The sequence below is a fragment of the Botryllus schlosseri genome, chromosome 15, assembly GCF_051294905.1.
Source record: "Botryllus schlosseri isolate E-star chromosome 15, Bs_hap1, whole genome shotgun sequence".
Classification (NCBI taxonomy): domain Eukaryota; kingdom Metazoa; phylum Chordata; class Ascidiacea; order Stolidobranchia; family Styelidae; genus Botryllus; species Botryllus schlosseri.
The window spans coordinates 358,616-380,286 of NC_137250.1; the positions used below are offsets into that span (position 1 = coordinate 358,616).

At 39.9% G+C, this 21,671-nt stretch overlaps 1 protein-coding gene across 2 annotated transcripts; it reads right to left on the bottom strand.

The window, feature by feature from the left end:
* Positions 1-126: 126 nt before the first annotated feature.
* Positions 127-19,857, bottom strand: LOC145457158 (uncharacterized). Of its 2 annotated transcripts, none has more exons than XM_080335326.1 (3): positions 16,734-19,857; positions 4,690-4,838; positions 127-1,792 (listed from the first exon to the last, which is right to left on the bottom strand). In XM_080335326.1, the coding sequence occupies exons 1-3, from the start codon at positions 18,274-18,276 to the stop codon at positions 1,523-1,525; spliced, it is 1,962 nt and encodes a 653-aa protein (XP_080191452.1). In that variant the 5' UTR covers positions 18,277-19,857; the 3' UTR covers positions 127-1,522. The 2 variants fall into 2 exon arrangements, with proteins under 2 accessions (XP_080191452.1, XP_080191453.1); XM_080335327.1 differs by having other exon boundaries at positions 16,758-19,855.
* Positions 19,858-21,671: the final 1,814 nt, after the last annotated feature.

Genomic DNA, 21,671 nt, shown 5'->3' on the forward strand with positions numbered 1-21,671 from the left:
CCTAATCAACCTTCGAAAATGCTCATTCAAAAATATGTCATCGTCAACTGCGGTAGGATGATTCTTGCGCTGTGAGACATAAATTGCAATCTCCGTGATCGTATTGTGAAAAACACTTGCAGAATCTTCGCGTGACAAATGCTGATATCGATATATTTCCCCACAGTGTCCAAGCGCAATATAACATAAGACATCATGTTTAAGAGTAAAATAACATGCTGATACGAAATTTCAAAAGAGCATACGAGCACGTTCATTTGATTGAAGCTCTATAGATGAATTAGATCCGATGTAGACTATGCAGCATAAATATAAATCGCCGTATACATTTTCGATTCTGGGCGTAATGATTTGCAAGAAAATGATCTTTGGTTTCAGTACTGCAAATAGGAAAGATAGGCTACCCATAATAGAATAATAGTTGTCTCTGCCAATGCCTGTGATTACTCATGGTCTAGAAACAAGAGGTAGACACGTGGATACGCTTTGGTACACAGTATGACGATAACGAACATGAAAGCGATATGAGATAATGGTCGAAAAGCAAGTCATACGAGCTTGCACAAAAATTGGTAATTGATAATTGACTCGATATGTTGGTTATTAGTGAGGGTTGAGTAACGGTTCTTTGTGGTATAAAGGATATCATACCTCCGTGCGAAGCCCCTGGCTTGTCGATTTATGCACCGTCGTAATTAACAACTTATGAATGAAGATATTGTTGAAATATAAAATAATTAGTAAAGAAATCTTGAAATGCTCAGATAGAGTCGAATCAACAGTCTTTCATTCAATCCAGAATAGCACCCAAGTTAGGAGAGCACCTTCTCATTTCAGGTGAAGTTCTATCACCTATCGATTGGCTGGACCTGCGTTTATGAGTAGTGAGACCACACTGATTCAATACTCGTATCTGAATTGACTACTCATTCTAATAATTCGAGTCAAGTGGTGATAGATGATTTTTTCGAGGGCTGAAATCGTAAGTTTCTTGCCACTACGAAATTTATGAACGAGAATGATCATTTCGATACTATTGTCCGCTGTCGAAGGCTGTAAGCCTTGATTGAACGTATGACAGCATACTAAGCATGTAGCACAAAGCTACGCACGTTACTGGAAATGACGTATCTGTGAAGTCATGATGAACCCATATCATTGTCACACAGTCCAGGGAAATAGGCATGGTGGATATAATACCAAATCATCCTTCTTGTGATGTAAAACTCGCATTATATTCTTTATGGTCTCATAAAAGGTACATATGCAATTTCATACTATATTGAGATCATATTCAGTCGAAAAGTCGACTCGACTCGTAGAGACTCAGGTACTTTATTTTGCCAAGCAAAAGCTGTCCCATTATGGTAGCGAAAATATAAATGGCAGTCGACTGTAAAAGTGATCATTTCCAACTTCGAAAACTGTTCGTATATATATAGCTTTGGTGTGTTGTCTGCCTCGACAAAGGAAAATAAAGTCTCGCCGAACAGGTGATGTAGCCCTGAAAGTTTCAACTTATTCAGCGAAGATGAGGGACGGAGCTGGAAGCGGAAAGGTGCGGATTGTAACTGGAAACTGTGAGTTGCTGGTGGATTTGAGGTCGATCCGAGAAATGATGTGTCATAACTGGGCTGACGTGATGCTCCATTATACTTTGCTTCATAAACGCTGGAGCGTGATGGGAGTTGCTCGATTCTTCTTTCCATTTGTCCGCGCTGCGTCGTCGGGCATTCATGAAATAATTGCTGACTGTAGCCTCCCCTAGGCCCAGTTGAATCGACAGCTCCTTCTGAATCACGGAACATATAGTTTAGAAAATTAGATTCATAATGAAATAAAGCCGAATGTTTTTGGCTGACACTCGTCAAGGATAATCGTCAACAAGTAGCAGAGAATTCAATGCAACTTTATATCTCAACACTCTTATCACAAAATATAACATCACATGCGTGAAAGGGAAATGAATACAGTGACATACGGTGCTTTTACAGTGCATGACATGAATGATTCACCACGCCATGTATGTCTTCACATTCTACACAGTAATAGGCTACAGTAACCAGAGGGGGTCAAAGTAGTCAAGAAAGCTACTCAAGTAGAAGTAGAAGTAGCGACGAACAAATCTACTCAAGTACGAGTAGAAGTACTTTTTCCATAAGCCACCAAAACTACTTGAAGTAGAAGTAGATTTGACCGACTTTAAAAGTACTCAAGTAAGTAAGTAGTTTTGAAAAGAGTCTTTATTCGTTCGCATGGACTGTCAAAATCTGCAAATTGAGCTATGCGGAAGGTGCAGAGAGCTTGATTCGTATTGATGCATCCCAGGAAGAAAGAATCGATTTTCGACAGAATAAGCATTCTTTCGCATCATGGGATGCAAATTATAGTAGTGATATGAAAATGCGATACTAAATCTTTGTTTACAAGAAGACCCCGTTTTAGAGAATACCGTGGCATGGCGCCCTACCCCATATTTCAAGGCCCCTAGTATAGGCGAAGAGCAATATGGAGAAGTTGCATTGGATACGGTTTCAACACTTTTCGCGACTAGTATACGTTAATGACAAATACTGTGGATTGTAAAATTTATATATAGTGTATCTTTATTTTCCGAGAATAGAGGCATTACTGCACTTGCTTTTATGCTTCAACATGTATGTTCTGTAGACAAAAGAACTGAAAGTATTTAGATCCAAAGTATGATACTCCAAGTATCATACTCGGAATTGAAAGTGAAAATATATTTCATGTCTTTTCTACATAAAACTTCAATGGTGACCAAAGGCGACCAAAGGTATAACCCTGTAACGTTCCAAAAAGCTGGATTTTCCAGATTAGCAGGACACGTCATGGGCTGCTAGAAAACGACAGGATAGGTAATTGCTAGATTGCGAAACGGTAGTTTCAAACGGTAGTTTCAAACGTTATTATAGTGGGCCATATTTACTGTGATGAAATATTTTATATGGGCGACAATGCGGTGTGAGCGGAACCATAAGCAATCCGGTACATAAGATATATTCACTGATACTTTCGTGAAAACATATTTGTCACTCCATAACTACTGTGCGCGAAGCGCAACAAAATTTCTGGGCTTTACCTGACTTTTATGGATATTTGATGTTGGTACTCCGCGAAAACAGCCCCGAAATTGCTCAGGCTCTCTTTCGCATTGGGGGATTAAACTACTTCTACTTGACAAACTGAAAATAGCGAAAAGTAAGTAAGTAGATCACAAAATATTACGAAGTAGAAGTACAAGTGGAGAAAATCAAATCTACTTGAGTAAGTACCAGAAGTAGAGGAAAACTACTTGAGTACTTTCAAAAAGTAGAAGTATTTCGTTACTGACCACCTCTGACAGTAACGAAGTACTCTTGCTTTTAAAAGTACTTTTGCTTTTACCTACTCGTGACTACTAACTCAAGTGGTTATGATGTTAGATTGAGAGGTGGTCAAAGAAGCTAAGAAAGCTACTCAAGTAGAAGTAGACTTAGCCCCGCAAAAATCTACTCAAGTACGAGTAGAAGTAGTCCTTTTAAAAGCAGCCTAAAACTATACTTGAAGTAGAAATAGAATTGATGGTAGGGCACCCTTAGCCATATTCTAAGGCCCATAGTCTGGTAGAAGAGCAACATGGAGAAGTGGTGTCGGATACGGTGTTAACACTTTGCGTCATTGCGTAAACGTTAATGAAGAATATGGCTGATCGTAAAAATGCCATATAGTGTAGCTTTATTTTTGGAAAATAGAGGCATTACTAGACTTGCTGTTATACTTTAACATGTATGTTCTCTAGAAAAGAGAACTGAAACTATTAGAACTCAAGGAATGATACTGGGAATTGAACGAGAAATATACATACTACTTCTAAAAAGCGGAAAATATATTCCTTGCCTTTTGTCCAGAAAGTTTCAACAGTGGTCTGCTAAAACAGGAAACAAAACGCTAAGGAAAATTCAGAGTCTACTCTTCCAGATTAGGACACGCCATGGGCTGCTGTAGATTGCGATGTGATAGGTAAATGCTAGATTGCGAAATCGTAGTTTCAAACGCTATGATGGCCATATTTACTGTGATGAATTAGTTCATATGGGCAACAATGCGGTGTTAACGGAACCACGCAACCCGCTACCGCAATTATATTCACCGATACGTTCGTGAAATGATATTAGGCTACTGTGCAAAATAGACCTAGATTATGCCTACTTACTTTTTTACTAGTAAATCGCTATTTGTACTTGTACTTGTGTAAAAATAGATGACTTCCCAAAGTATGCGGTATTGCCATATGGGTGCGATTTTGAGAGATAGAGGGGCGACATAACGATGGGGCGATAATGGAAATCAGAAAAATACTTCATTTTCAAAATGCCTAACTAGAACTAGAACTATCCATACCTTTACAAATTCGCAACTAATTCACCAAAACACAACTAACCAATAAGTCCTTATTTTCAACCATCATAGTTAAAATCGAAGGTAAAAACCTATTTTAGTCATCCAGTAGCTTTTTTAGGAAACCAGAACACCATTATGAGACCATGATTGCGACTGGACGGAAGGGGTGATTTTTTTAGTCATCAGTTCCCAACATTTCGAGGATAAGGGGTCCATGAAACCGATCAACGAAATTACGGAATTCGCGCTATCAAAAAAGGTTACGAACCACAGTTATGAACTCACCAGTTCCTGTTTACTAGGCCGCTTATTCGCTTGGAAAACTTTTTGTAATTCCTTTCTCTGCAGATCTGAGAACACGAGTCGAGGTTTCCCTTTTTTATTCGGGTCGTCATGATTTTTCTTTTCGGGGACCTCACTTTTCCTGTTGTTCGCTGTAAACCAGCAAAGGTGCTCAAAGTAGTCAGGAAACCTACTCAAGTACATTCAAGTAAAAGAATAATTTGCTCTCTTTAAAAACAAATCAAGTAAGTAGGCCTGGTTGTGAAAAGCAGTGATAAATACGTTTTCATGGACCGTCAAAATCTGGAAATTGACGTATGCGGACGGTGTAGAGAGCTTGGTCTGTGTTTCTGTATAGGCCTACATCCCATGTCGGAGATATGAGCATGACGATTCGATCTTTGCTATGGAACAGAACTTGAGTAGAAATTTACGACTGTACTTCAAGTTCTACTTGCGTACCAACGATGACTACTTTGGCAAATTCTACTCTCATTCGTAATACTTAAGTAGGTTTTGCCTGCCTGCTCGCAGTACTGCTTAAGTGGTTATGTTTTAGCCTGCTAGCACATGTTCACATCGTATTTTGTGATATCGCGGTATTTCAGGGTATAGTGTCAATATACTGCATAGACGCTATGATACAAAGCACGCAACAAGGCGTCATTCACGTTATTACTAATTGGTGGGGCGATTTTATTTTGACATGAAACAAAAAGTCAAAATTGTAGCGTTAGGCCCAGAAATGTCAAAATTGTTTGCAAAGTTAAAACTCTTTTTCAACCTGCATTTCGTTTGTATCGTAGAATTTGCACTGTCGGTTAACTAATCATTTATCTCTGTGTCTTGTTTTCGGATTGTTCACGAATCACGATACGCCGGTGTCACTTTGGCGAGTAACCAGTCATTCACTGATTGTACGTTTCACTTATCCGCCATTTTTACATCACAAATAAATTGACCGCAAACGAAATGATCACAGCTTACGTTGTCGTAGTAGTAGTAGATAATCTACTAGCAACGTATCTCTGTTTCTTAGACGGCTCAGTACTTACATTTCGCAGCGCTCACCTTTTTTAATCCTGTCTGATTTAAATCGAACGAATGTAGTTTATGCGTTTACATTCTCACGGATGTGTAGATGGAAGGATATTGTATTGTACGATATCAATTCGTTTCAACTTCTCGAGGCTTAGTATTCGATCCTCAATTTTGGATGATAATACCATACTGTAGCATGTAGCTATCCATTAACTCACGTATTTTATTACAAGTTCTACGTGTGCGAGAGTGATAAATGGCCAGTCAGGCTAATCTGCCCTTGACGCAGCGAGTAAAATGTCATGACTATAAATCATCACTCATACTTCGAAAATTAGATTTGACTTGAATTGTGACTTGACTCGTGACTCGACTTGACTTTAATAGAGTCAAAATGTGCAATGACTCGAGATGACTCGTGACTCGAAGGTAGTGACTTGATCCCAACACTGCTCATTGTTGTAGACGGCCCATTGTCTGTTCTTTGTGAATCATAAACATTCAAATGAAACAAATAGGTTGACATGGTGTTAGGTCAATGTACCGCAATATCCCAACTTAAGCAAGACTGCGTGGGCATTGCATGGTTCTTACATGAAGAAGCGCATGAAGAAAAATTATGATGTTGACTACATTGCCAGAATCAAGCAACACGGTTTGTCACCGGCAGCGTACGCACAACTTTAGTGTTGTCAGCCAACAACTGCTGCTGCTGAACGTTCTTTCTCCATTCTTGGCAAGCTATACTTAGTAAGAACAAACACTTTCTACCCGATAATGTGGGAGAGTATCTTTCGTTGTACTACAAACAAATTATTTCTACCATAATGCGTAATATAACTACTGGAATTCTTCATAGGGCCAGATTTCGTGAAATTAAAGTTTTTTCAAGTAAAAAATTGTCAGTTTTTTAGGCAAATTTTTTTTCAGACCAAACTACCTCGTAAGGACAGACAGTTCTTACCGAAATGACGAAAAGTAGTGTAATTCTAACATTATATGGGAAAACACCTAATTTGCATACGTTAGGTCAAATTTGGTCAAAATTCAGATTTTTATAGTAAAAAAATGTCAAAATTTTTATTTTGTTAGGTCAAAATGTCCCATTGTTTAGGTCAAAAAAATCGTCCTACCAAATGGACATAGCATCAGAAGTAAAGGTCCATACCGCATTCAGTGGATACCACCTCACTCGGGATTTTCACAGCAATACAGGGGATTAGAGAAACTTGAGCAGAATTTTTTCAAAGATTAGCTCCGTCCAAAACGCGATCTCCACACCTGCACAACTGGGTAATTCTTGTTGTTTAATTAGGCCAATTATTGGAAATGCCAGTAATCTAATTCTGTTGCAACTTGTGAAATATTTCTCATTTTAATTCAAATCTAATTTCTGATTTTTCTGACAATGCTACAGAGATGGATTGTAACCCGCGAAACGAGACAACCCTGGTGTACAGACATTTGTCATTCTCATTCTCACGAGAATCAACTCTGGTTTGATATGAAGCGACCTCGATTTTTGTAGTATTTCCTTTTTATAATGAATTTAACGCAATTCCCAAGTATTTTCGAATTCAATAAATGTAATCGCGATCTATTTGGTAAAGCTGAAAATATTCTAGATTCCCAACTGTGGTGGTATCGTTTTTAATTTATCTACAAGACCAATGAACCCTTTCTTTGGATCCAACTCACGATTCATCCATTTCAGTTTCCAATGCAATGTCATGTATCACGTATTTTGCCCACTAACAAAGCAGCGACATGACCATGCCATGGTAAATCAATTAGTCGTGCGTATCGATCGGCCTTAGCGAGTATGCATGCTATAAGATCGCGAAAGTATGACCAAACTATACGGAACCGTACAGGAGCCCGTTTTACAGAGCATCAATGGTGAAATAGGGTAGCACCCAAGCAATTATTGAGGTGGCGTTTTCTGTACATTTTGAAGAGTGATGGCCGGGTGAAGCTATGTTATGTCGTTTTGTTTCTCGTTTTCAGCATCATCATCATTGGTTTATTAACAATTTTATCAGTTCCATACATCACAAAAATGCGATACAATGAAAAGATAGGAAGTTGAAGTCGAAGCGACTTGGAGTAGCCTAGTCTATGGAATCAGACACCCACCTTGGCCTAGGCGATGTCAAGATGAGGCATGCATATTGAATGAAAAGTAAAAGAAGATAGTATTGAAAAAAGCAAGCGACAAAATTTGGGTGACATGTCATGAAAGGCGAGATCGCCAATATCTCCAAAACGACTTTATAGTGACAACTACTTCAATACGCACGTTTGCTGTAAGTCTGAGAGTTACAAAAATATTCATACCCATCATTTACTCTTGACCTACCTTATTTCCATTCCAATTGCATACATATAAGTAGCAAAATAAAGTTGCGGCCAAATTGAGCGATAACGGCTTATCAACATAATATACTCTTCGAATCTCTTATGATTTTGATATTCTACTCCGACTTGACGTAGACTGGACATATCTTGTCATTGCATAGGAATGTGCGGCGTAACTTCTACTTTTACTTGAGTACCAACATTGCCAGTTCTACATCTAGGATTGCATTTAAAACAAAAATCAATTAAAACAAACATGTTTAAAACAAGGCCCTGATTTGAAACATGTTTTTTTAAGCCATAATGTCACGAATATTCAACTGTGACGTCATAATGAACTAACATTGACAATTGAAAATATAGAGTAAATATAGCTCTTTTGACGAAATATCTGTACTATAACTGTCGCACCGACTATTGTGAGGTTTACAACCATCCCATATCGATATACGTTTGCTAAATCGGATGGTAATTGTCCGTATAGGCTCATACATCATGTTTTTGGAAAGTATTTACAAAATTATGGCATAATTTTGCAACTTATAAAAAACACAATTTTTTTAAAGGGGTTTGTTTAAAACACTGTTAAAAACATGTTTTAAACCAAGTGTTTTAAACACCGTTTGTTTTAAATGCAATCCTATCTACATCAAATTAAAAATTGGTGTTTTTGGATTATGTCCATTTCATTGTACTTTGTGACAATGGTGTGGGTGGCTCACAATTTCACAGAAATGTCATTTCGTATGCTGCGATACGACCAATCTCAGTTACAAGACTTCCACAGTGAAAATAGTATGAAAACTATAATTTTCGTTGATTCATAGGATGAATACTCGGATCATTGTGTCCAGTCCTAGTGATACTACTGATCACCAAGTCAGTTTTAGTATTTCTGTAGTAAAATGTCAATTGGTCACATGTCATTGTTCAATATCTTGTTTCAATTTGATGGCCATCAGGGCTTTGGAGCCGGAGACGGAGCCCGGAGCCGGAGCCCCGGAGCCGTGCATTTTCACTGGAGCTGGAGCCGGAGCCGGAGCTCCACATAAAATTTAGCCGGAGCCGGAGCTGGAGCCCGTTATTTGAGGAGTAGCTCCGGCTCCGATATATTTCATAAGATGCTATTATATATGCAACAACCACATCTGCTGATTTATCATAATTGAACACCAGGCCTGAATTTTAATGCTATGCACACTTGCACAGCAATGGCACGGAGTAAATTGCGTTCTAGTGCAACTATGATGTTGTCGACACATGACAAGTATTCAGTATGAAATCACAAGCCGGCACGGCGGCACCTATATGTATTTGTTGCTACATCGAATGTTACTGACGACTGACGGACTCTAGATTACTATAGATAACTAACCTATTAGTGGATTAGTAATCTATATAGACCAGGAATGGCCAACCTTTTCTGCTAAAGGGGCACATGCGATTGACGAACGAGTGCGCGGTTCACTAGCCACGCCAAGCGGGTAAAATTTTCTAAGTTTATAAATAAACTAGGTGAGTATTGCGGGTCTATTGTATACCACCCGCTAGGCTCAGTTTGCAAGGACACGACTATTCGGCGTCTGGACACATCGATATTGAAGGTCTTCGATAATATGCGACACTCATTTTGTGCCTACATTTCACCGTCGACGATTTTTATGCGAGCTCAAACGCGGAAAGACTTTCTTCCGTAATTGCGAATAGACTCAATCGGGCAAATTAGGCGTTTTTTCATTTTCAGTGGGGGGTAGGCTACCAAGCAAGAAATCGTGTGACAATTAAACACGCGAAGCGTGAAGAAAAATTTCGCCTCTATTTTAGTTGATTGTAATGTACGACGATTTACTGAAAATGTGACTGGACCCTGGATCTGCCAATGCGTCGGAACTGATATTTTAGTCAGCAACATCCCAAGTGTCGCAGCCATAGAATTGTAATTTTTGGTTGGCATTGCAAGTTCACAATCTGAGCAATTCCTTTTCCATAATATAATAGGACATTACTTCGCGGGCCACATTTGCGGGCTACCCCTGATATAGACAGGACCATTCGATAATTTCAGAGCCGGAGCTGGAGCCGGAGCAGTGGTTATAATGCGGCCCCGGAGCTGGAGCCGGAGCTAATGTATGATAAAAGAGAGCTCCGGAGCCGGAGCTGGAGCAGTTTAAATTTACGGCTGCTCCAAAGCCCTGATGGCCATACGCGACCTCACGAACTCCATAAACGATATTCACATACGCATCGAGATGCCGTATAGAAATCCGCAATTACGCAGTACTAATGCCGGTATTCATAAAGAGAATGTCGGTTTCGGTAATGTAACACCTGATGTCAGGACGGAATCGTTCAAGTTACGTGGCTGAATTTTGATAGGGGTCAACATTTTAGCTTCATATCGTATACAACAAGTCGTGGCCGAGATAGTGTAACTATTACATTTTATAGTGTAACCGTGATGCGTCCGGTTTCTCGATCGGTAGGTCGTAGGTTCGATCCCCGGCCGGGTCATACCAAAGACTCGAAAATTGGTATCCGTGCAGCTATCCTGCTAGGCGCTCAGCAACCACGGATACCATGGAGGAGAAAAAACAGGGGTGAAGACTAGATGCCCCTACAGTCGTATCGCATCTCCGTCGTCAAAAGCATTTCGATGGTGCAAAAGAATAGCATCTCTCTCTCTCTCTCTCTCTCTCTCTCTCTCTTCAGGGCTTCGAAAACTGGCATCGCGGATCACTTACACGTGCATTATCCAATAGACTTAACATATTGAATATCATTAGTACATAGCTGCGATTCAGCATTCAGACATGAACTTTACAAAGAATAGATTACGCGTCTGTAGCTACAGCGAAAAACTTTACCACTGCCATTGACTTGCTATCAATGCTTCAGAACAGTGTTTCCCTTGGCCAATATTCCAGGCACTAAAAGCCGTCATACCTCCTAACATGGACAGCAATTTGTTTACTTTATTGCTCACACAAGCGATGCTATCGATCAAGTCCTTTTTATGTTAATATCATTCATAGGCAGCACGCTACACGTCATTTCAAAGTCACAACTCTTTTCAAATATCAGGGCAGGCACGACCATAGAATAAAATCGAGCAGGACAATTTCCCTTCAATGGTCATTGTACTTGCTTGTGGGGTACTAGGTTTTTGAAAATTCATCGTACCCGTCGTACAGGCGTTGATGGGCGCGTGTAGAATAAGTCTCGCTGGCTAAGAATTCTGTTCGTTATAATAGGTTGATTAGAAAACCCAATAACGCATGACAATGAACATCTATAAAAAGAGTACGACGTGACCACATATTCATATATCTCGTCTTAATGCACAAATATAAATATGCATGAATCGATTTTCCATACTGACTTCTATAGTGCATACAGCCCCATTTTGCACTCGGCGCCCCCCCAACCGCCCAGTTTGTAGCTAGTGGGCCATCGAGATTTACACTGGTGCCCATTTCGGGGACCAAAACTTTAGAACCAAGATTTGAAGAAGTGACGAGAAACAAAATGCCAATTTTCACACTAACTGTGACTAACGGAACTATAAATAGCTTGTTGGAGGAACGAAATGGAACGAAATCTCAAATAAGATAGCGTTCTCTCTTATTTGAGATTTCATTCCATATTTTGTGATACGATTAGTGATCAACAATGTTCTTTCCAATTCTCTGCTAGTTGCTGACGATTGCCCCTGACGAGTGTCAGCCGAAAATATTTAGGCTCATTTCAACATGGATATAATATTCAATTAGAACTATAAATATATATATATATATATCTTCCAGCTTTTGCTAATACTGATGAACATGATTTCGTGTATAGTTATACTATGTTACATTCGTATGACTATATATTATTCCATGAGATTTTCAACGGAACTATAAGCAAATTTAAAAAAAATTTAACGGGACCTTCGCTGAAAAAAGTCGAGTAATTCTGGTACAGCACATACAAATGGTTATTTTAACTGTTGGATTTTATCGTGATGCTAGTTTTTAACGAGCTTTTTACGAGTCACCGTCTCATGGGAGTATCGGCTTCTTATTTTAGATTCGATCCGACAAGAGAAAATACTTGTTCGTGGACGCATGTGCTGGACAATTGTATATGAGCGTCCACAACGAAATGAGAGAGGGGCAGTGCGAAATTGGGAGTGTGGGAAGAGAATAAAAATCACGTGCGCGTCTCTGATTGGTTATGATAAAATAAGCAGAGTGGACCCATGGGAGAAATTCGCCACACTCGGGTTCAAGAGTAGACAAAACCAAGACCAAAAACTGACTTACAAGCAAGGTTGGTCATTACCGAACTACTTCTACTTTCGGAAGTACTTCAAGTAGATTTTGCCTAGTCGCACTACTTACTCAAGTGGTTTTCATCATAGACTACTTCTAATTCATGTGGTTAAATTAGTCATCGTTGGGACTCAATTAGAAGTAGAAATAAAGTCCAAAGGTTCTACTCAAGTACAAGTAGAGGTAGATATTCCCAAGTAAGTAAAATAGTAAGTATTCTACGCCTTGTTTTGCCTGGAAAACTAGAAACTGTCAAGTAGAAGTGGAAGTATTGTAAGTCATAATCACTTGAGGCAGTAGTGAAAGTATGTAAAATGTACTTGAAGTATTAGAAGTAGAAATACTTGGCTCCTAACGAAATCTGGTTATTGGGGAGGTGCAAGTTATCGAATTTTGAGCGTCGGCTCAGTAATATCGTATTGGTCGTGCTCTAGAGTCATCGCAGAACGTCAGAAAGAAACGGTTTTGTGATGACATGTGTACTTTGTTGACAATGTCGATTATTTGAATGACGTGGAAAGTTCAAACATATACCTTTTATGCGAGCACAAGAAAAAGAATGCCATTTCCACATCTATATTTTCGACCACGCCTATTTCATTGCACTCTATGTCAATGCTGTGGGGTGATGATGACGTCACAGATATGTCATTTCCACTAACGTGCGCCATGTTATGCTAAGTGTATTGGGAGGTTATGATACGACCTATGCATTTTCAGGGCTTCCAGGAAGTATCGAAACTATAATTTGAGTTGATGATACAGCTGTTAGGGGACATGCGCGTGACATGTCGGTACTCAGAAGAATTTTCTCTCAATAAACGATTTAAATCATTGTGGCCAGCGTTATATACGTCCAACGTACGTATAGTCGTCTACTTGGAACACTAGATAATTCTAGTTCTAGCTGAAATTTTTCTAGCTTCCAACTCTGCATACAACGGATTGAATCTCGGTTGCATTCTGATTAGTAACGCATATTGGCATCGCGACCGCAAAATTTGTGACCCACAATTTGCGAAGCGTTGTTTTGCAATATAGTTGCACTTTTTTGTCTGGAAACAACAACACTTGTATTGTTTTGCAGTGACATTTTGACAAGTGGCGTTTGCCAAATTGAATCTGCATCGCAACAGAATGCTTGATTGTAATTGCGGCGAACCTATGTGGATTAGTTTTTATTGCTATCAGTTTGTCAAAAGTACAAGTTTGGCATCGCTGCCCCTTCTGCAATGCAGGACGTAATACTGACTCTGAGGGACGTTCGTGAGCTAATCGATAACGCACAAATCAATAGCGATCGCAGGTACGGCAGATTTAAGCGTTCCCTGGCGATTCTGGGCTTCGCGTACGCACTGTAACGCAGTAAGAAATATACAACGAATGGACGCCGCTTACATGACAGCAAGGTGACCAAACAGATGGACTCAACCACATCCATTCACATGTATCCAGGGTTGCCGTACTGTCCTTATCTCTCGGATTTGTCATCATTTGGAAGGGCGATATCATAAAACTACTTAGTCCTGATTTCTCGAATTATCTGATTTTGACTTGTGTCCTTGAGTTAAGTTCTTATTTTGATCCATGAGACCGTGAATACTATGCTTTTACCCTACTATTTTATACCATCATCAATGAGAAGTGCACAGTTGTTAGGCTTGATATGTTACGTTTCAAGTAATTCGATTTGTGTTATGGTGGCGTAATAAACTCGCCCTAACCGCGAAGAAATGCCTCTGGATTTAAAATGATGAATGACCTTATCTGGATCAAATTGCGCATATAGTTTTTGCTTCTTTTAGGGATCAATATATTAACCCGAAAAGTTGAAATGAGCAAGTGTAAAAATCTTTTTCGTGACAATTTTGAGAGGAAATGTAAAGTCATCAAAAGACGCTTTAAGGGCAAGTCTTTCCCACACAATATCTGCAATTATGTCGTTAATCTGTTGGCCACTTGAAATATCGTTGTTTCACATTACATAAATACCCCAAAATGCAAAACGTGTCACAATTCAAGTCAGTGAGAACTTTCTTGAGGAGATTTTTTTGGGCAAAAAGTATGTAATGTGATATCACACGGCTAGTTTAAATGCAAAAACAAAGTATATCTAAAAACGTTGCCGACCATAACCCCAGACTAGTGTCAGCCGAAAATATTTAATATTACAATACGAATATATTACTCAATTGTATAATGAAAAAGTTATTTTGTCGTTAATCTAATTTTTGGTTGTCTTTTTTGGGGTTCCACGTCGATGCAACCCTGCCTCTATCTTAAAAAAACCATAAGGTCTCAAATCATAGTTTTTCGCTAAACGATGTTATCTGCTACTCTGCGATATTACACAAGGTTAGTTGTATTCGCAGAGAAGACGAGCATAAACCTCTCATCGCGATTTCCCATTAAACCCTCGTCGATAGCTTTTAGTACGACCAACGTGGAAGATGTACGGGTGCTTATTTGCGTAGCGCAAAGCACTCGACAAGCAAAATGAGTGCGCGTGACATCAGTAACAGCTGGTGCTTTGTGATCAACTAGAACGGCCGACCTATCGTCACACGTGAAAACAAAAATAATATTAGACGCTATCGCGTCACAGATTGTCACTATACCCGTAGATTTGTTTAAAACAATTCCGGCAGCCTATTGAATGATATGTATTCTTATTTCAATAGCTCGCACGATCTATCGCGTACCAGACGGCGGAATTTCACCTGGCATACCGGACCATACCAAACGCTATACAGACTATTTAGTTAATATCGCCGCTATATTACGTATATGGGTTTAGATTTGCGCGGTCTGGCATCCGAATATTTATTGTCCGTACAACACACGACCGTATTATGTGCTCATTCCAAACCTCGCTTCTTGTTCCTATTACATTATGCCTCGAAATACGCAACCGTGCTCGTGAGACCAAGATGTAATTAAAACGGGCTACGCGTAACACCGTGAGAGCGTTTTCTGAACAGAGAAATGTCCGCGTAGCCTTCGCTGTCTAATAGCGGTGCATGCGCTCTCTGAAATATCGATTTTTTTGGGAATGAAACACACTGCGACGAAAAGGAATGCAAGAAGCGAAGCGCAGTGGCTATGCTTTCCAACTTTAACAATCTGTATCACTATTAGGGGTGGGCGAAATCGAATATCTTTGCGATCCGATTTCGAGTCGCTTCGAGTATTCGAGTTTCATCTGTTATGACGTAGTAACAATAATCATAACTTAAAAGGTTCAAATTTATATCTTTTTATGCGACAACAAGAATATGATGTCAACATAATTTCATATTTCAACACCATGCTGTTTCGTAGCGATTTGTTACCATTGTGAGGCTCGATCATTACTTGACTGAAATGTCGTCCCATGAATATTCGTAGTCTTGCGCTACATGTTTTTCGATACCGAACCACGACTAGCCAAAGTTTTAGGGGTCCAATGGTTGAAATACACTATTGAAACTGAACTGTTGATGTGAATGCGTATATTTGTGATACTCTCACTAATCGGCGCGAATCGTTACAAGTGATACTCAGCACGGGTTTGAGGGCTCGAATCTTTGTGTCCGGCGCTAGTCGCTATGTAGCTCCGTAAATTTTATTGGAGGGAACGCAGTCTGCGGTATGGTTTTGCAACAGTCGAAATTTTGAACCGATACCGACAATATCCGATCTATTAAGCCGATATTACAAAAATATGGGATCAAGCTTAAGGCGCATTCCCAAAATTTGATAGCATTTATTTGAACATCTTTACAGCCATTGCTGTGTTTGGGGATGAAATAAACCAGATGGGTTGCATCTGGGCGCTTGTAAGAAGAGGTGTTCAGTAATGGAGGATCCTACTTGTAGTTTTTCAGAGTACTCAAGTACATATTGCCTGCTTGCACTAATTACTATAAGGGTTATAATTTAAAACGCAAATATTTCTATTCTACAGTTTACAGTTTTTAAGGTAAAATTAGTGCAAGACTATAGTTACTTTTCTACCACTTCAACTTGTGCTTGAGTGTAAATTTAGGACGTTACATCTACTTGAGTACAAACGTTGACTACTTTAACCACTCCTTTCCGTAATCCATAAGAAATAGATCAATATTCGCAGTCCATCAGTCGTAGATGAAAGTGTCTGACTCTCTACTACCAAACTTTGACGTCACGAATATGACCGATATTACCTGTAATGCCCGATACCGATTATTATATTAAAGTGTAATATCGATTCGATATGATCGGCGAGCCGATAATTTAGTTCTAGTTTGTGTCCAATTCGAAGCTGTTCATCACACCTGCCCATAAGGACGAACCATGGAAATGACAAAGACCCACCAAAATGTTGAGCGCGGATCTTACCCGCTCCTCGTAGATCGTCCGTCCTCTGCCGTTCTGGCTCCAGCAACCAATTGCGCATTCTCCGGAACGTTTCTCGTCCACTTTTCAGTTTCGACCACGGCTTTGGATTCCGCAAGAGGTCCGACAGGGTGCCTTGACTGCGACCCAGAATCTTTCGAGCGAAGACAGCTTGCGGAATACTGTACTTTTTCAAATCATGCGTGATTTGACTGGATACCATGACCGTGTCTATCTCGTCCGTTTGATCCTGGAGATTATTTCCTGCGCTCATTTTGGATAAGGAGTTGCGATCGTGGCAGATGGTCGGCTTCACGTCCCGCATGTGGACCGTCGCATGTCCTCTCGAGCTCTGGTGAAAATGATTACCAAATCCTGATGTACGCTGGGCCAGCATGGACATAGACAGCGGCCCGCCGGTTAAATGTTCGATACTGTGATCAAAAACTTGACTGTCGTACGGATTTGACATCCCAAATTGCGCTATAGGTCTCGCGTATTGCTGTACCCCCATCACTGTTGACGTGGAGCATTCGATTTCTGATGACGAAGTCGTGGAAGGTTGAAGTCCATGTTGCATTAACATCTGGTTCGACAGCGGTGGAAGACTTTGTCCCATGCCTGTCATTTTTTGGTAGCTGCTCGCTAGATCTGTGAAGTTCACGTCCTGCGAGGAAGAGAAATTAATCATAGGAGCGCCGTATTTCTCCGGGGCGCTCTGCACGGTCAGCAAAGGCTGCATTGGAGTCAGCGTCGTGTAACTTGGTTCCGCCTCAGTAGTATTAGAGATTGGTAGAATCCCGAAAGATGCCTTCGATAGTCCAATAGAGTGATTAGATGAGGAATACGTTTCGTTTACGCAAGTTCCTGGAGAAGTTTCCAAATGATAAGGTGATTTAAGGGTAGGAACCTCAAACCCAGCAGGTCGCGGTGAGGATCTTGTGAAGCTCGTAATTCCTGACTGAGGCAAGCTAACTTCTGCTAGCGAACTTCCGTGGATTTGATCGTTCATAAAAACGGACTGCGTTGACGAATCTTGTGGTAGTAAGCTGCTGTGATTGTCTATCACCATCGGATCACAGTGATTCATGCTCATAGATATACATTCGTCTTCTGGAGGAGGTTTTACGCGTACTTCATTCCTCGGACTGATGTTGGATGCGTTTTGTTCGCCGGATCTGGAAGAACTCCCTCTTCTAGCTCTGTTTCGCATTTCGCATCGCGATAACGTCTTTCTCATGCCACATAAATCATCGTTGTCAGTTACATTCGACACGCACGTACCGATTCGTTGTTGTCTCTGTTCGTAGGGGCCGTTCTTGCCGTAGTTTGAGTACGGCACCAGGGTTTGACCCGAGAATATATTCCCTTGCTGGTGATGCTGGTAACAGGACAGGAGTCCATATTCGTCTGGACAATCCAACTCCACGTTCGTATTGTAAGCGCTGGCCACCACGGCGTTCGCTAAAACCGTAGACCGTAGTCCCACTGTAACTGGCATTGACCTCAAGTTGGTGCTCATAAAGTTTTTCTAGACTTAAAAACTATGACTAATACTGCTTGAACCGGATTTTATGGTTTGTAATTGGATCTCACGAATTATGAAACAAGAAATTAATAATGGCATGTTTAAAACAGAATAGCTGCGAAAAATGCTCAGTACTTCTATTTGATATGTGTACGTACAAGTATAATGAAGCACACTCATGGATATACCCGAGCTTCAATTGCAAATTATGATCATTTATCAATAATTATTTTTACCTCCCAAAATTCTCTATATTCAGCTGCAAGTTGAAGTAGTACACAAAGCGTTCAACAGTAGTTCAGGACTAAACTCAATGTTACGCAGTACTTAACACGGGATAGCAACTAAAGTCTGATATAGCTAACATGTTGGGGTATTGAGAAAGTGTTATTCATTTGGTGGTAGGGCTGTTTTCTGAGCAGTTTCACTCATGGCAGCTATATGCGTATGTATTGTAACTATAGGCTTACACCGATTTCTTTGTACAGCATTAAAATGGACAATTAAACGCATATCTGCATGTGGGACCAACCACGCTGTGGTCGTAACAGAACTAAAAGACTTACGTGGTCCAACTTTAATCCCTTGAGCAATTATACTTGTAGAAATTCACTTGCATATTCTACAGGCCTCAATAAGAAGACATATGGCACATTGACAATATAATCATGTTTACGAAATGCTTAACATACAACCCAGGGAAACAGAAAACTTGGTTGCAAAATACTTTTATATCTATAATGCCCTATATACGCCACTATGTGTAAAACGGCTTTTAGCCACAACTAAACTTATATAGGAGCCTTTGATGTAAATCTGAAAGTTCTACAGGCTGATAGCAGAAACTTAAGTATATGCGGCGGTAAATCACTTTACATTTTCGAATTTTCGAACAAATATATCCGCATGCCTGCTTTGAAATAACGGGAAAACTTATAATTCAAGCTTCGTCACTTGTATGATTCGGAGTCTTGATTTCAGAAGTTTGCTAACCCGATTCCCGTTATGATTTCATACCAACAAAAACAGCAAAACTACGTACACGGCTCATTCGCCATTTTATCCGTCCGCAGCCTCGTTCTGTGAATTCGATGCTGTCCTTTGCGCAGAAACCTTTAGTTTCATAGACCGCCATTGACATACAGAGCAAATTATGCTAATCAACGACTACAAACTGCATAAACAGAGCGCAAAACTTTCGACCTGAATATTGTCGAATGTAGTGGGTTTAAATGAATATTCAGATCCGATGATTGTCAAGGGCTGTTTGAAGAGTGTCACTAAGTAGCATAACCGGAGTATTCTACAAAACGCGGAGAGATACAAAAACTCTTATCTGTATCAGTTTTGGAATACTTCAAAAGAGACCTGATGCTTCTACCATGCGCGAGACGCGATTCCAATTTATCCACCAGCCATGAACGCTTCTTATCGATACACTCAGTCGAGACCATTTATTGCGGGGATGGTTTTTTGCGATGACGCTTCTCTCACCATCTTATCTTGGTTTCTTTATGCTATCATCAAACTCACCCCGTCGCTACCACAAAGCATTACTTCTGTCTGATTTTACTGCCTCTAATTCCACATTGCCTAACGGTGAATTGTACGAAAACATCTCCATGTGTTACTCGGTGAATAAACTGTAACATATGTGCGACTATTCTGATTGGGCTCGTCCTAGTGTTAAATGCAAGCTTCCTACTACTTCATTTCGAACTATCATTCCAACTTTAGTCTTGCAATAAACTATGCGGCTGCAGACGATGAATTTGTGTGCAGCAAATCGACGACAACTCTTTTGCAAATAGAAAATGCCGAATGCGGATAACGCGATTCGTAAAATGGACATCTGCCGCTCATCTGGTGACATATGGCGTTCTCGAAAAGCCTCCCCTTCGCTGACATCGACGTACAGATAGGCGACTAGGAAAGTACAACGAAAGTTGTCAAATACATGTGTTCGTGCTGATGTATGGGTATTGTAACGTGCGTGTTTTTTCGTTATTCCATGCCTCCTAATAACAAATAAATCCGCCCAAAAGTCTATGATATTCGCGAAAGCACAATCGCTATTAGCGACCTACAACAAAGACTCTCTAGATAGCGGTCTCTTGGGTAATTTAACTCTTCTAACCAGATGTGTGACAATGAGATGGGTTGTAGGACATTTCTGAAAGTACAAACTAGCCTAGCAAGTCTACACATGAGATTGTAACCATGCCAAGTATAGCCCAACATTCTTTATGATAGTGATTTCCTCGAACATTCGTTTATATTATACGTGAGCATTTCATTGAGCAATGAGCATGCAATCATTCCAAATAGTATAAAAAAATTTGTTTCACCCGAATTTTACTGTCTCAAATGAGATGAGTCACACTCCTAGTGAAGAGAGTGTGTATGGCACCAAAAAGTTGGCAGACGAAAATAGAACCTACCTCAGAATCGTACCGCGGTATACATAAAACCCAATATTTTTGTCCAAACGATACTTGACGAAGAAGAATTAGCACGAATGGAGTACGAAGTAATTGACGTACATTGTATCTTCATTGAAATCCACAAAGACACCCCTAGATAATTCTAGTTGTCTAATTGGGGTAATTAGAGCGAAATTAATAACCTGCTCTGAATCTAATTCTAATCTAATTTGTGAAATGATTCTATGCTCTAATTTTAATTCTAATCTAAATTCGGCCTTTCCAGAAAATCCTACAGGAGTACTGCACAGTGCGAAACGAGGTGATCTTGCTGTATACAGACATTTGTTATTCTCATGCTCATAAGAATGACATATGATTTGACATAATGAACTCGATTCAATGTCCAAGTTTTCGAGATTTGAGTAATTCTAATTTTAATCTAACTGTGTAGCTATAGGCTACATACAATTTTAATCCAATTTATATTAAATGTATAGCTATAATTCTAATTCTACTCTTATTTGGAAAAAACTTTGTGGCTGTAATTTGAATTTCATTCTAATTTATAAATAACTGTGTGTCTATAATTATAATTCTTATCTAATTTGGAAAAGGCAAAAATCCTCGAGTTGTCAAGTCTGCACTACAGCATATACAATCGCAAAATCTTTTTCAAACGGCGTAGTTTTAAATCAGCTGTCCTACAAGAAACCGTTGACAGGTCGTTTTTTTCGGCATATGTTGTTGACCGTGTGCCGTCCTTTCACCCCGTTGTCTCAGCAATTCAACCGACATGACTATTTCCCACTATATCATCACTTTCTTGCATTGCAGTAGCGATCAATAACATCCGCATTCCCATCGCTGCGCTGGGGTAGTAATAGGGAAATCCTGCATGCATTTGATGAATGCTTTTGTCTCACTCTATGCCGTAACTCAATCACGAATTTGAAGGCGATGGAG

Excerpts from the sequence above, each read along its gene's own strand:
- LOC145457158 (XM_080335326.1), bottom strand. The coding sequence starts at position 18,276 with ATGAGCACCAACTTGAGGTCAATGCCAGTTACAGTGGGACTACGGTCT. Across the intron at positions 4,839-16,733 it reads GATCCGCGCTCAACATTTTG|CGAACAACAGGAAAAGTGAG; the intron begins GTGGGTCTTTGT and ends GCTGGTTTACAG. Across the intron at positions 1,793-4,689 it reads GGCCTAGTAAACAGGAACTG|AAGGAGCTGTCGATTCAACT; the intron begins GTGAGTTCATAA and ends TCCGTGATTCAG.